The 14,465-nt window shown below is 58.4% G+C and overlaps 3 protein-coding genes across 3 annotated transcripts; 2 read left to right on the forward strand and 1 right to left on the reverse strand.

Moving 5' to 3' along the window:
* Positions 1–5,009: 5,009 nt before the first annotated feature.
* INS49_006488 (uncharacterized protein) lies at positions 5,010–7,354 on the reverse strand (the record flags this gene model as incomplete). The annotated part of the gene is made up of 2 exons (XM_043167260.1): positions 5,010–5,679; positions 6,051–7,354. 2 exons carry the CDS (start codon positions 7,352–7,354, stop codon positions 5,010–5,012), a joined length of 1,974 nt encoding a protein of 657 aa, XP_043028404.1.
* A 1,401-nt stretch (positions 7,355–8,755) lies between these two features.
* Positions 8,756–10,379, forward strand: INS49_006489 (uncharacterized protein; the record flags this gene model as incomplete). The annotated part of the gene is made up of 3 exons (XM_043167261.1): positions 8,756–8,887; positions 8,949–9,698; positions 9,762–10,379. The coding sequence occupies 3 exons, from the start codon at positions 8,756–8,758 to the stop codon at positions 10,377–10,379; spliced, it is 1,500 nt and encodes a 499-aa protein (XP_043028405.1).
* A 1,997-nt stretch (positions 10,380–12,376) lies between these two features.
* Positions 12,377–13,837, forward strand: INS49_006490 (uncharacterized protein; the record flags this gene model as incomplete). The annotated part of the gene is made up of 2 exons (XM_043167262.1): positions 12,377–12,499; positions 12,803–13,837. The coding sequence occupies 2 exons, from the start codon at positions 12,377–12,379 to the stop codon at positions 13,835–13,837; spliced, it is 1,158 nt and encodes a 385-aa protein (XP_043028406.1).
* Positions 13,838–14,465: the final 628 nt, after the last annotated feature.

Consider the following 14,465-nt stretch of genomic DNA (forward strand, 5'->3'; position numbering starts at 1 on the left):
TCTTGGGTAATAGAAACTGGCCGAGCTGAGCTGAGCAGAGATTATACCAGCGATCGTGGATCAGAGATCGGACAGAGATGGGCACACAGGCACTGATAGGTGACAGTCGAAAACAGCGCTCGTCGTTGAATGAATGATGAGGGGCTGGACGGGACGGGACTTGGACAAGACAGGACAGGATAGGACAGGAACTCGTTCGTCCATGCATCTGTCTACTTGCTGTGCTACGTGAGGTAGTCTAATATTGTTATGCTGCTCTATGCGGTTCCTAGACTTATCATCAACCAGCACATGCAAAACGAACACGGCATGCAGGTGGAGTCGAGTCAATTGACCTGTGACGATGCCGCATGGCAAAGGCGGTGAATGTGCCACGACGGTGCCGTATCAAATCACATCTCCATCTCCGTCCGCGTCCTCTTCAGGCTGCGGCATGGCTGCGCATGGCTGGCTGCCCGTGCACCTGTCTGCAAATGTCTGTGGTCTGCAGCCAGCAGGCCGGGGTAGGGGGGGGGGGGGGTGGTTGCATGGTTTGCAGTGAAATATACTGTACTCACCCACGGCGACGGGGTGGGGCCCTGTCTATTTCCCGATACTTGGCCGACCTTGTCAATACATGCACAGCATCCGGATTGATTGAGACAGACCACCCACCGTCGGCCCCGACGACCGTTGACTCGAGACACCTGAGCAGTTGCCCGAAGCAGCAAGGTGTCGACACCGCAAGTGGTCAGGCACGGGGGGTGGCCAGGAAACCCATGAAGGCCGGGATCGCAGACCGTTGTTGGGCTGCGAGTCCTGCTCCGCGAACCCTGAGCCCGTCAACCAACAAGCTGGCCAGGTGCAACGACGACCACGCTGCCACGGCGAACCACGGCGCAAAAGCCATGTGTGCCTTGATTGATTGCAAGCAATCAATTCTACGCCAACTCCTGAAATGGCAACGAGCATCTACCCGGTCGGCCGTGAACCCTTCACTCTCCATCTCACATCACAATCTCCCGTTCCCGGAAGCCACGGAGATAGCCGCCTTGCTCTTCCTGACTTGATTGACTGCTGCTGGGCTGCGTCATCCCAGGCTGGCCAGGCTGCCAGGTCGCTGCAGACAGCGACCGACTCTCTTCATTCCTCATTCCTCATGCCGTATCCCGCATCCCCTCATTCCTCAGCTGCATGCCTCCGGCCTGGCGCTGAGTCTGTCTGTGATACATGGTTCATTAGACCACAGTTATCTGCTGTCCCGGCCGGCTAGACCAACCAGCTGCGTGCATCCTGGGCAGCCTGGGTGCGGTTTGCCCTCGGCCCGTATCACGCTGCGTCGCATGATGATAAATGACGGATGATGAGTGGGCGCGGTGATGGGTTGCTGACTGCTGACCGCTGACTGCAGACTGCAGCTCCGTCTCTGTCCCCAGACTCGGGGTGCAGACTGTCAGGACCGACAGACTGAACTGTCAAACGTTCAGAAAAAGAACGTCGACTCCAGCTGAACCGCGGTCTCGCTACCAGCGTCTCTGTTTGCTCTCCGCACTCCACCCACGAGCCTCGGTGCAGCAGGCATTGGCTGTAGCAGTGGCAGTGGCAGTGGCAGTGGCAGTGGCAGTGGGCGGTGGGCGGTGGGGACTGGGCGAGGTGAGGAGGTGGTTCACGATGATTGTCGCTCGTTCGCCCGCCAGCATCGCTTGTCGGCTGTCGCAGGATCAATAGAGCTCATCCACCCAATTTCCGTCGGCTTAATACCGCAGGATGGCCAAGTGCCAGGTGGCTGCATTGTCCGTGTTCGACTGACTCGCTGGCATCGTCATTGACGTCGAAATCGTCCTTGATCAGCCTTGCAGTCTCAGCTACTCGGTTACTACCCGTGGGACAAGATAGTAGTGGGTCAAGTAGTTCACCAGCAAACAACAAACAGCTTGCAGCTTGTAGCTTGTGGCGTGCAGCTCTACGAACCCCAGGCTCCTGGTTGTTACAATTCCCATCAGGAGACGGTCACTGACGGAATATTCAATTTGGTAGCCAGATCTCGCGTTGATGCGCTGCGTCTCCGAGTCGCGCCCAGATCAAACCCCAGAGCACCCACAGGCCACACGGACCAATCTATGCTGCCTCTTGTCGGCCGACTTCCGAATGAATGCCCTGGCCCTCTCGCAGCAGCAGCAGCAGTTTGCTCTGCCCTCGCCCTTTGCCCAGCCCTCATGGTCATTGCGAACCTCCGAGCTGCCCGCCGTCGCCTCACCGTCTCATTACGTACAGGCCCGCTCCGCTGGCGGGCTCGATGAGGCTGGCGGCTTGAAGGCCACATGGTCGTGGAGACAATCCAGGCGAGGGGCCCACAGCAATGCTCCCTTTCTGCCAGTTCTGCTCGGCTTCTGCCAGTCTGCTTCCAGCACTCTCTGCGTTAGACGAAACCTCGCCTGTCAGTCGAGCCCCACGAACCCCTCAACAAGCAGTGCCTTGCTCTGGTAGCCGCCTCTTGCGCCCGAGCCCACTCAACACAGATCTCGTCTGCACTGCACTGGGGTGGCTTCTTCGCCTCCGTTTCCATCTTGTCCATCAGCAGAAGCTGCCCGCGCAGATGAGGTACGTACTGCCCGTCTTCCCGCATACGGGGTCGAGAACTGGTGCCGACCCGCAGGCCGCCTCGAACCGTCGCCTTGTCGGGCCAGCTTACCTGCGCCCACCCCCCTGGCCCCTTGCCGGTGGTCTGGAGAGATGCGGCCGACCGCCTGCCGAGACGGGTCCTTATCTCTGGCCGTGACAACGATCCGATCGTGATTGGCTCTTGGCCCCCGGCTCAAGAAATTGCTGGGGTGCGCTCCTGGCTCCATGCTTCCAGATCGGCTCTCGTCAATTGAGTTTGTTCTCGTTTGGCAATGAGATCCAAGCAGACGTTGAGTCCTGACCACGACGGCTTCACGTCAGTGCCAGCCCCCAGCCACCCGCCGGCCGCAACCCCTCAACCTCACCGCTGGAACTCAGGGAGTCGTATCGTCGAGTCGTCACCGGGCTGTCATCATGCCCTCCTGCGCTCTTGACTCGCATCGGGCTTATCTGGGGAAGCTGAGGCTGTCCGCGCCTGTCTCCCCTCTCCAAGGACCTGGATCAGCACCTCGATGGGGCATCCTGGGTACGTCAAGAACTCAGCGCCCTGCCATTGGCTACCGACTTCACACGCTTATCGCGCCCTTCTCATTGGGGCGGCCTTAATATGCACCTAGCGTCGTAGGGGTCCTGTTCTCGGCCAAGTCCGGCCCACTCCCTGCATGGGAGCCTTCGACGTCAACTCGGCCGACTGCCGACCCTTTCCGTGCAGATCCAGTGAGGGCACGCGTCAAGTTGCCAGATCAGGGGTAGCACGGAGGCTCGCCGAGTCCGAGCGTCTTTTTTTGCAATGAGCCGCATGCACTGCTGCACCGCAGCTGGTGGAGCTCGATGATGCCCGCTCCTCGTCGCGACAAGCCATTGCCTTACCATCCAGCCGCCGTGTTGATCCCCATTTCACATCGCCTTGTTGACTGGTGCTGATCTCTTGTCTCCAGCGATCCCACCGCGCCCCACGATCTGAGGATACGCCGTATTTTGCAACCAGGAGCCAGCATCGTCACATTCAAAGTAACCGCGCATATGCCCCCGCATCATCGGGAGGCCTGGGGGTGGACGGGCTGCAAGGCCAGATGGCTCACAAGTTGCTCCGTCGCGTCTGATCAATGTCCTCCAAGTACAGCACAACACCGGGGCTTAATTGAAGCTGCCCAACCCCGCTCGTCCCAACCAGAGGCCCAGCATTACTGAAGGCTAGACGCACCCCGTCGCATCCCACCGTACGGTGTCTGTGACAAGGTCGAGGAGGTCCCAGGGGCGATGCCATCGTGAGCTTCGCGTGTCGCGTTTGAAATGCCCCAGACAGCCCCTAGCCTCGTTACTGGTTCTGCCGGTCTGAAAACTCAGGGTCCTGGAGCAATGTGTTACCACACGGCATGCGGCAGATCCCCAGAAATAGGACTGCGCGGCTGGGATCCCCAGACGAGCCAACGTTCTGGAAGCCCCAAAGAGTCAGGAAGCAGCAGTCGGTGAGTCCAGAACCTATGCAGCCGGGCCCCACAGTATCTGGTTATTTGCCGCGCTTAGAGGCATATGCGACGACACGGAGAATACGTTTGCGGTGTTCGAAAGCGGCAATGGCGACCGACGAGGGCGGGCGGAGGCGTGGGGGCCACATCTTGGTCACGCTTCGCGACAACAAGGCGTACGAGAGAAAAATCATAAGCTCGCACGTTCCAGCAGCAGTGTAAGCTTAGCGAGAGCCATTGTTTTGCGAGGCCCGGCGGGCCGTCATCGTCGAGATGAGGGACTATTCGCCTTGATTTGCGGGGAAGGGGATTTTGCCACAATGTCGCGATGCGGGATCCAAATCTACGTCGCCTCAGACGGCCTGGCGGGCCTGACGATGTCAGACTATGTCCTCTCCTGCGTATTGGAGCCGGCGGGGTATATTATATTTACGATGGCTGTAAGTGTAACATCTAACCCGCTTGCGTGCACTAGGTCAGTGGGTACTGCGCGGCGAGATGGTCCCTTGATATTGTAGGAATACTGGAGACCACCGAGACAATAATCTCCGATAGCATTTTTGAAGTCCCCTACCGAAAAGTGGACTCTATACGTAACAGCAGGCAGTCTATTTCCCACCAGTGTTCCAATGTAAAGCCGCTGGCTAGAGCGGCAACTGCGTGCAGATGCTGTGCTGATACATGTCTCCTGGTAAACCGGGCTATCGTGACTCAGCTTCTGGAGGCTCGTCGCCAAAGTCTGTGTGATGTGGGCTGAAAGAAGGGCGACGTACAGGACACCCGAATATACCCACAAGCCAAGCCAGGGAAGGCAGCGGCCTCATGAAGCGATGGACCAATCAGCCGTCTGTCTAACAAGCGTCCCTCTGTTGGCGAGGTCCCCTGAAATTCCGTGAATGTGCTCCTCTCGATGCTGCGGCCAGGTGTTACGCGACCGCATCAGTCCGTCTTCATGCCCTCAACCCACCTTCCACTTTTGCCCCCTTCCTTGAGGACAACCCTCAGGCCCTCAATACGCATGCCCTTGTCCACAGCCTTGCACATGTCATAGACGGTAAGCGCCGCGGCCGACGCGGCCGTGAGGGCCTCCATCTCCACGCCCGTCTTGCCGTCGCACGTCACCGTCGCGGACACGTCCAGCGCACCACCACCACCGTCTTCGCCCGCCGACCCGCCGACCCTGGGCTCCAGCTCGACGCTGACGTGCGATACCATGACGGGGTGGCACAGCGGGATGAGGTCGGGCGTCCTCTTGGCCGCCATGATGCCGGCGATGCGCGCGACGCCCAGCACGTCGCCCTTCTTGTGCCCGTTCTCGCGGATCAGCCGCAGCGCGAGGGGGTGCGAGAAGCGCACGGCGCAGACGGCGCGCGCCGTGCGGGTGGTGGGCTGCTTGTGGGCGATGGAGACCATGTGCGCCGCGCCGGCGGGGGAGAGGTGCGTCAGCGTTGCTGGTGCTGGTACTGGTGCTGGTCCTTCATCCGGTTGAGGCCGGCCATCTGCGTCCGGTGGCGAGGGGCTGGTGGGTGAAGAGCGAGGGGGGATCTTGCTGCCGTCTTTGGGCTTGGGTAGGAGTCTTGAGGTGGTGGAAAATAGGCGGGCGGTAGGACTGGCTGGAGGTAAGTGCAGAGGGAGGGGTCGATACGAGGACCACAAGGGTGACAGCGGTATCGTGGCTTGCCGTTTAATGTTTGGCGGGTTCCGGGCGTGTGGACTTTGATAATATGTCTCATTCCGAGCAGACAAAAGTTTTCCATCTATATGTCATAAAACTTAGCCACCTATGCCAACCTTGACTGCCTTCCTATGTCCAAAACCCTATACAGCAGCTCGATTGTCCCCATATGTGCTTGGCTCGGAAAGCTTCAATTTTCCAAAAATGTCCAATTAAAGAAAGAACAGCTCAACCGTAGGCCCAACTCCCAATGCAGTGCAGGGTATATCATCCTAGTATGATGCAGGTGGGACAACAGAAACTACCCACCTATTAATATCATTGGTCTGTTCTTCATGTGTTCCAGTTCGCCCATGCCCGCATGCTTGGCCTTCTTCCTTTTAACCGCCGCGCCGATAACGTTTAGCAGTTCCTCAGAATTTGGGGCCAACATCAAGGCCTTTTCGCCTTCTTCAGACGCGGTGAGTGCCGGGAGCTGCCGGTCCACGGCGAGCTTTCTCAGCCTTGCGAAGGCCTCCTCATCGATGGGCTCCCCGCGGTTCACTTCCCTCAATATATCTCTCAGAGACACTTCAGCATTTCCGAACAGGCACACCTTCAGGTTCCCGTCGTTGGTTATGCGTAGGCGGTTGCATGAGCCACAGAAGTTGTGCGTCATGCTCGTCACGAAGCCAATACGCCCGGCGAATCCGGGAATGTGCCATGTTTTACTGGTGTCATTCTTGTGGTCCTGAACCTTGCACAGCGACGGGAATCGCTCGCGGATGGAGTCAAGCATCTCCGAGTAGCTGAGCATCTTCCCTTTGCTCCACTTGTTCCCGTCAAAGGGCATATACTCAATAAATCTGACCTCAACATTGTTGTCTCTCGTCATCTCGACAAAGTCGAGGATCTCGCGGTCATTGACGCCGCGCATGACAACACAGTTGATCTTGAAGCGCAGGCCGGCGCCGGCGCGGTTAAGTTCATAGATGCGCGAGATGCTCTTCTGCACGGCAGCGAAGCCCTTGCGCCGGGTCATGATCTGGAACTGCCAAGGGTCAAGGGTATCGAGGCTCAGGTTGATGCCGGTTAAGCCACCTTCGACCATGGCCTCTAGCTTGCGATGCAGGGCGATTCCGTTGGTGGTGACACACAGCTCCCGCAGGCCATGGGAGCGGAGGGCTCCGAGCTGCTGCATGAGCGGCAGGATATCAGCTCGCACAGTGGGCTCGCCGCCGGTCAAGCGGATCTTGGTGACACCCTGAGAGACAAACGTCGAAGCAAGCAGGACGACCTCTGGAGTGGTCAGGAGTTCACGGGCAGGGGAGAGTGGCACACCCTCCTCGGGCATACAATAGACGCAGCGCAAATTGCACTTTTCTGTGAGGGATATGCGGAGGTAGTCATGTTGGCGGTCGAAGGTGTCCGTCAGGAAGTCGGAGAACGGTCTGGCGTCCTTGATGGTGGAACGTCGGAAGGAGATGGGAGCGGGCGGTGATTGTGGCTGTGAGGGTGACGGCGTAGGATCCTGGGTTTGTGCTTGTGCTTGTGCTTGTGCTTTTGCTGGGCTGGGTGGTGCGATCGAGGGCGGCACGTCCAGGCCCTGGCTTGCATGCTGACCAGGCATGTTTAGGTGTGTAGCAGCGGCAGCAGTCGTAATCCTCCGGGCACGCACCTGGCATCGAGGTTGCCGGGTAGCCACAGGGGCGAATGGTTGGACGCCATACTGATGAGGACGAAGAAGGGATCCTTGGCGCAGACTCAGAGGCCGCGAAGCGGCGCGCATCGACAAGGCCATTGTCTCCTAGCCGCAGCTGCTGATGCTTGAGAATGCTATGAGAAGCAGCAAGCAGCTAGCAAGCAGCAGGCGGCAAACAGCGGGAAGGAAGGCTAGGCTCGCCTGTGGTATAGGTGATGCGAGGCAAGGTGAGGAGATGTGAAACTAGGTTTGCGACTGTGTGTGGAGGGTGACGGCGTGCATCCGAGTCTCATTGCCATATCTGGAAATCAGCCCTCAAGATGCTGCTCGCAGAAATGCATGCTGGAGACCGGGAATATGTATGGAGCCGCAATGATACTATAGGTGATTCCACGTAGCACAGTTCGCCTGTTCAGGCGGTCGAGAGCAGGCTGGTTCTGGCTCTGGCTCTGGCTCTGGCTCCGGCTCCGGTTGTGATGGTGAGTCAGCAAGGGCGCATCGTGGCATGCGAGTGGCGATGGCCTTTTGCATGAGGTGAGGTTGTAGTGTACCGAAGAGGAGAAGTGCCGGGTGCCGGTCCATGGCCGTTGACCGGCTGGTCCGGTAGCTGGTCATTAACGGAGTTATGACGGCAGGACAGGACGGGGACGTGCGTGGCTTGCTAACGGTCAACGTTTGGTTGGACGTTGGCGAAACTGCCTGCCCAGCTGCCCACCAGCTGCCATCTACGAGCCTGCCAAGGAATGCCATACGGTTCTTCTGACCCAGGCAACTAGGGTGGCTATCCAGGGCCGCCCGGTGCAGGGCATGGCTTTGGTGCGCTTACAACAAAACGCGTCTAGTCGTGTTTGATCACCCCAGGCGCTTCTCTGCTGTTTGCTGGGTGCTGTGGGATTCCACAAGAGTCTAACTTGGAGCTCGCAATCGCCGATATTGGTGGTGTACAGCATAATCCTGGTCTTCCTTGACACCGCACTACCACACGGCTCGATTGGGTCGGTCACTCACTCAATCATCGCTCGCTTGCCGCAAGCACGATCAGCTCGATACGCGACGGGTCGCACATTGCGTACATGTCGAGTCGAGGATCAAGCAATGATATGATATATCACCTGCTTTAGCGAGTGTGCTGCAAGTCAGTCCTTCACCTCACTTCTACATCGAAAAGTCATCGTCACCATCTTCAGTCAGTCAGTCAGGCAGGCAGGCAGGCAGGCAGGCAGGCTGTCAGTCTGTCTTGCCCCCAGTCAACATGCGCTTCTCAGACAGCTTCCAGGGTGAGATCACCGCTCCTCGCACCCTCCCTCCCTTCCACCAAAGCGGGCTACGATGCGTCGCGATATCGAGACAGACCCACAAGTGCACCTCATCGCGCAGTCCACCAGCCAGACGACGCTGATCGTCGGCAATAGCTTCACCCCATTGCGCGCCAAGTCCCAATGGGCAATTCGTGGCAACGCTGTCTGCCTCTTCCTTACACGTCCGAGCCGTTGAGTCCCTGCATACCATCAGAGACATCGAGTTGCCACGCGACTTCTCTGGCCCCGTGACGTCTCTCCAGTGGTCTCCGTCCTCGAAGCTGCTTCTGGTCGCCTCAGCCCACCAGATACATGTCTTTTCCGTCGCTGAGGATGACTTCCATGCAACCATACGCAACCCCCTGCCCCCTGCAGCAAAACCAGTCTTGGTCGGCTTTGGCGCATCCGACTACCAGATCTGTCTCTGCGCCTCTCTCGGACTCAGGTTTGCCATCTTCGACCTGCGCTCCTCAAAAGCAGTCGAAGTAGCCAACCCCAAATTCCACGCCACCCCATCCGCCTGCTGCAGGGGCTTCTGCTTCCGGCCACGGACCGGCCACCTGGCCATTCTGACACGCCTGTCAGGCAAGGACATGATAAGCATACACGACCCTACCACTATTCAAGCACAGAGGTCCTGGTTTCCGGACACGGTCGATGCCCAGGGCTTGATCTGGGACCCAGATGGCCACTGGCTCGTGACGTGGGAGGCTCCGGCCCACGGCCATAAAGTCTTGTTCTACTCTTCTGATGGCAACCTGCTCAAGACCTGGTCTGGCCCCCAGCCCCTTGTAGCGGCTGACAGCGATCTAAGACTTGGCCCCGGCGTCAAGCTCTTGGAGTTCTCTGCAGATGCCCGGCGTCTGGCCATCGGGGATTCCAGCAGGCGCATATGCATTCTCGACATGGCATCCGTCATTGAATCCCTGCGGCTGCAGCACCCCAATAGCATAGCACCCACAGATACCCTCCAGGTACGAGACGTTGAGCTGCAGACCGCCCCCGACCCCCCGTGCTGTTGATGCTGAGTCTAGCAGGTTTGGCAGGAGCAGGTCAGCGCTGCTGGCCACCATTTTGTCCGCGCTCCGCAGACCATTTTCCCTCCCGCCGGACAGTCTGGAAGTAGCGGTTGTGCCCTGGCTGTTTTTGACCCGTCGTCGACTCTCCTCGCCACAAAACTCGAAGAATCGCCAGGCACCCTATGGGTCTGGGATATCGAGGCTGCTGAGCTCCGGGCGGTCCTGCTATTCCATGCGAGCGTGTCGAGGCTTTCGTGGCACCCTGCCATTCGTGAGACCTTGCTCGTGAGTTGCGAAGGCGACTCGCATAACTCGCTGGCTTTCACGTGGGATCCTCTGTCCGAGGGCCCAAGACCGATCGACTTCGCTGGCCAACTCTCAAACGGCAAAGTGCAGGTCGTCTGGCTACAAATTGACGGGCTGGAGCCAGGCGCTTTGTTTGCTTCGGACAGCAGCCAATACATGCTGGCTTCTCTGGCGGATGACGATGACGAATCCCTCCCATGGATTGCTGGCGACCAGCAAAGTGGACTGCTGAACGGGAATTCTCCACGTGTCACAGCTGCACACATTGACAATTCGTCTGAAGGGGAAATCAGCGAGCTTGATGACACCTTCTGTTTCAAAAGAACGTGATCACGATGCGGTCTCAGATAGTTGTCTCAACCAGCCCGTACACCTCAACGCGATAGACCGTAACGCGATCACCTGCCTCGGACCTGGCACTCCGAACTTGTCCGTCGCTCTACTGATTCGAGTACAAAAATAATACCTGCAGGTCGGCTTCAATATCTCGGTTGTTCTCCAAATGGTCTAGCTCGTCCGCGGATATCTGAACGAATTCCTAGCTCCAAAAAAAAGCAAACCGCAAGCCACCAGATTCTGTACTCAGCCATTCGACGTTATTTTTTCTCCCAATGATCAAGCATGCATCTCAGACATGCTGCTCAGCCGTAACAACGCGGGACCCACTCACTAGCATCCATTGGATCTCGGTTGTATGCAGGATACTGGGCGCATATGACAGGCCGGAGGCGACGGATTGGTACAACCACCAGCTGTGTTTCTCCGGCGTCTCGTACTGAGCTTCGCTGGGGTGACGAGGGAGGCCGTCCTGCATCATCTGTTCCAAAAGGGCAGACAACCTCGACCCTCTGACAGCCCTACCGGGTCTGTATCCAGTCGCAAAATTAGCAAACTGCATCCTGTCCAGGAAGCCGGTCAAATCAAATGCCAGGTGTCCCATCTACCAAGAACGAATGAGACAGTCCTTTTCTTACCGGCCGTGCTACACAAGGACTACAGCAGCGAGGACGCTCCAATCCGAGACACGAGCTGTCAGCTGTCACTGGTGTCGTGGCTTGCATCTGGAACAGCTACCGCATTCGATTGGCCACAATCGCTCATGCCCGCAGATGCTGCCCGTGAGGAGATGGGGGATGGCAAGGGCCTTTGCCATTGTCCCATCCCCCCACATTGAGCCGCCTACGCAAACGTCTACCACAGTAAAGGGAATCCGGAAACCAGGTTCAGGAACAACTCAGACGCTACGCCGCGCCTGCATCCATGTCTGATACATACGCGAAATGCAGGCGAGGAAAAGTCCTCCACATTGTTTGCTCCGTGAAATTATGGCTGCATTCCGGCAAACCAGACCCTTCAAGTGGCGGTCGCGCCTGCAGCGACCATGCGTCCGGGCTGTGACCTGCCTGGACGTTTGGCCGCCGGCCCGATCTTCGAGCCCATAGTATCAAGCCCGGATGCCGGAGAGGGCATCCGGAGCCAATGGTCTGGATGACATGCCTCTGGGTGCCCCTATCCTTACATCCAGAAGCACAGGCAAACAGCACATCAAATACTACCTGCTGGCTGCGCCTGGGTGCCACGCAGATGCACGAGGCAGTAGCCGAGATAGCCATAGCTCGGGAGATGACACGACTGGGCGCAAGAACTCACGGCAGAGTCGAATGTTGACAGGTTGAGCCGCAGACTGTGCCCTACTGCATGCGTGCTCAATCTGGGGTCGCCTTGGTGAAGTTGATTGCATGGTATTATGTGAATATAAACATGGATACCCCTTCATCTCCCCCCAGGTCTGCTCTGGGGCCAGAAGACGCACGATTCCTGCCTGCATCACAGACATATAGTCTCCATTGTGTGCTACCTTTTCGTTGGCTGAATTGCTTCCAGCTATTACTATTGTACCACCGGTTGCCTGCCTTTTGTGCGTCCTTCCTCAAGGTCTCTCGCTGCCATCTGAGTGATTCGCCCTGTGGCATCCCGAGACAGCAGCTATGACAGTTCCAGACTACGAAATACCCAGAGATGTGGTTCCACCAGGAAATCAAACGGGCACTTACTATATCCCAATATCAAACGTGTGTGAGACCTTCAGAGACTATTGAGAAGTCGACATATAGCAACTCGGCCGAGAAGGGTGCGCTGACCGGAACCTTTCAGCTTCCATTCAACGTATCATGGCAGGAAGTAAAGGATCATGTGAGACAAGTTTGCGCGGTAGACCACGTGGAAATCTTCCCGAAGAGTACATCTGGATGGGTCAGAGTGAAGGGGTTTGAGCATTTCAGGGCAGCGTTTGGTACGGTAACCCCCTCTCATTTGTACGAGACGACATGCACGATCTCGTGACTTTCACCGCGTCTGACAACAGGGGGATCGCAGAGCTACTGAATGGCAAAGAGTTCAAGGGCCGGGCCGTCATAGCGGACGACAGGAACGCGGACAGGCCACTCAAAGTACGTGATTTGAGCGCAGGCGGACCAGCCAACCGCCCAGCCAGCAGCAGCCCGAAATCAGCTGTCGAGTCCGCGTCTGAAACTTCGCTGTTTGCAGGAGGCCCAGTGTCCTATCCGAGCACGATTGGGATCTCTTCTCCCACGTCCACGGCAAGCTCGGCGTACGGTCAGGTGCGTTTGGATCTACCCGCGTCTTTGTACCATTTGCATTCACTCCCACAAAACGATCATGGCCCTTTGCAGAACCACTGCCACTTTCATGTGCCGGCTGCTCAGGCGCTGATGCCAACGTGTTTTGTACAGGACGGTGGAAGCTTCTCCATGCCCATGTCGCCGTCCAGCTACATGACAAGCCCTGGCGCCTCGTTTTCACACGGCGCCATGATGCCGAGCTGCGATGTCCTCACGGCGGCCTACCCGCAGCCGAGCGTGCCGACGACGACGTACGGCTACTACGGCTCGGGCGTGGAAGCTCAGCAACCCTTCTACGGCTATCAGGCCGCACCGGATCGACAGCCAGCGTTGTACAACCAGTCGGCCTCGTACGCGGTGCAACCGATTCAGCCCTACAGCGAATACTACCCGCCGCCGCCACCTCCTCCACCGCACAGCATGGCAGTCCTCACCAACCAGATGGCCGACATGACAATGGGCGGGGCCGCGGCAACGAGCGGCGGCGTCGTCTTCACCGAGCAGCGCGGCATCCACATACGCGAGCTTTCGCGCCGCGCCTCGGAGGAGCAGGTCCGCAGGATGATTTGCGAGGCGGCAGGCCGCGAGGCGTCTATGATCAACCTCGTGGAGGTGCCGCTCGACAAGGAGGGCAGCCCGCGCGGCTACGCCCTCGCGCACTTCCGCAGCGCGGACCTCGCCCGGAGGATGGTGGTCAGGCTGCACGGGGTCGACTTCAAGGGGAGGAAGCTGCAGGTGCGGCTGCTGAAGGAGGGCGAGGCCGTCGGGGTCGGCGGCTGCGGCGCCGTCGCCACCCCGCCGACGAGGGGCCACGGCCATGGGCACCGGAGCGGCAGGCACCACAGCTCCAGCGTCAGGAGGGACGAGGGGAGGAGGTCCGATCGCAGGGACAGAGAGAGGGAGAGGGGGCCCGACAGGGGCGACAAGAAGGCCTCTTCCTCCTCCTCGACTTTGTCCTCTGCGAGCAAGGGGATGCCGCTCGTGGTGGGCGGGGGCTTCTCGGGCGCGGAGGCCTCCTCCCTCTGCTCGTCGCCGTCACCATCGTCCAAGGGCAAGGACAAGGACAAGGGCAAGGAGAAGCACGGCGGCAAGAAGTCTGCTGTCGTCATCGCGGATGGGAGCTCTCGCCGCGCCGACAAGAACTGAAGGGGGTGAGAAACCGACTCATCACAACTCCCCGCCCTCCCCGCGGACCCTGCTCAAGCAAGGTGTGCGAAGTTTCTGATGGAGAAATGCGCTGGGAGCAATGGCGAGGCGGGGAAGCCCGGAAAGTCAGGGAAAAATAAATTGCTTTGACGGGGGGTGGCTTTTGACAACTCACGATGCGGACGGGCTAAGGCTCGGTGGGCGCTGGGGATTGGACGGGGCGTAGTTCGTGGGTGGAGGAGGCAGGGAGAAAAAGCATACGCTTTTGTGTGGGAGGCGAGTTTCCCCCTGCCTTTGTCCAACACGAGCCTTCTTTTTCGAAACGGTCAACAATTATGTGTTGCTTCTCTGCGGAGAAGCAAAATCCCCCATGTCACTGACGGCTGTCTTTCCAATTTCATCCTACACTCCGCATGTCGTCCACAGGGACGGTTGACGATCAGCGGCTAGTCTCTTCATGCCTCTGTATCACGCTTATTGTTGTGTTAGCTGGCACGCTGAGGCTCAGCCATCACTCTGAGCCCAGAATGTCGTACCCCCTGGTGAAGCTGGGGCTGTGATTCCAAATGCTATAATACACCGCCGCTCAACTCGCAACCACCTCTACGCGTTCATTCGGCCGTTGCCA

Source organism: Diaporthe citri, assembly GCF_014595645.1.
Source record: "Diaporthe citri strain NFHF-8-4 chromosome Unknown scaffold_2, whole genome shotgun sequence".
Classification (NCBI taxonomy): Eukaryota; Fungi; Ascomycota; class Sordariomycetes; order Diaporthales; family Diaporthaceae; genus Diaporthe; species Diaporthe citri.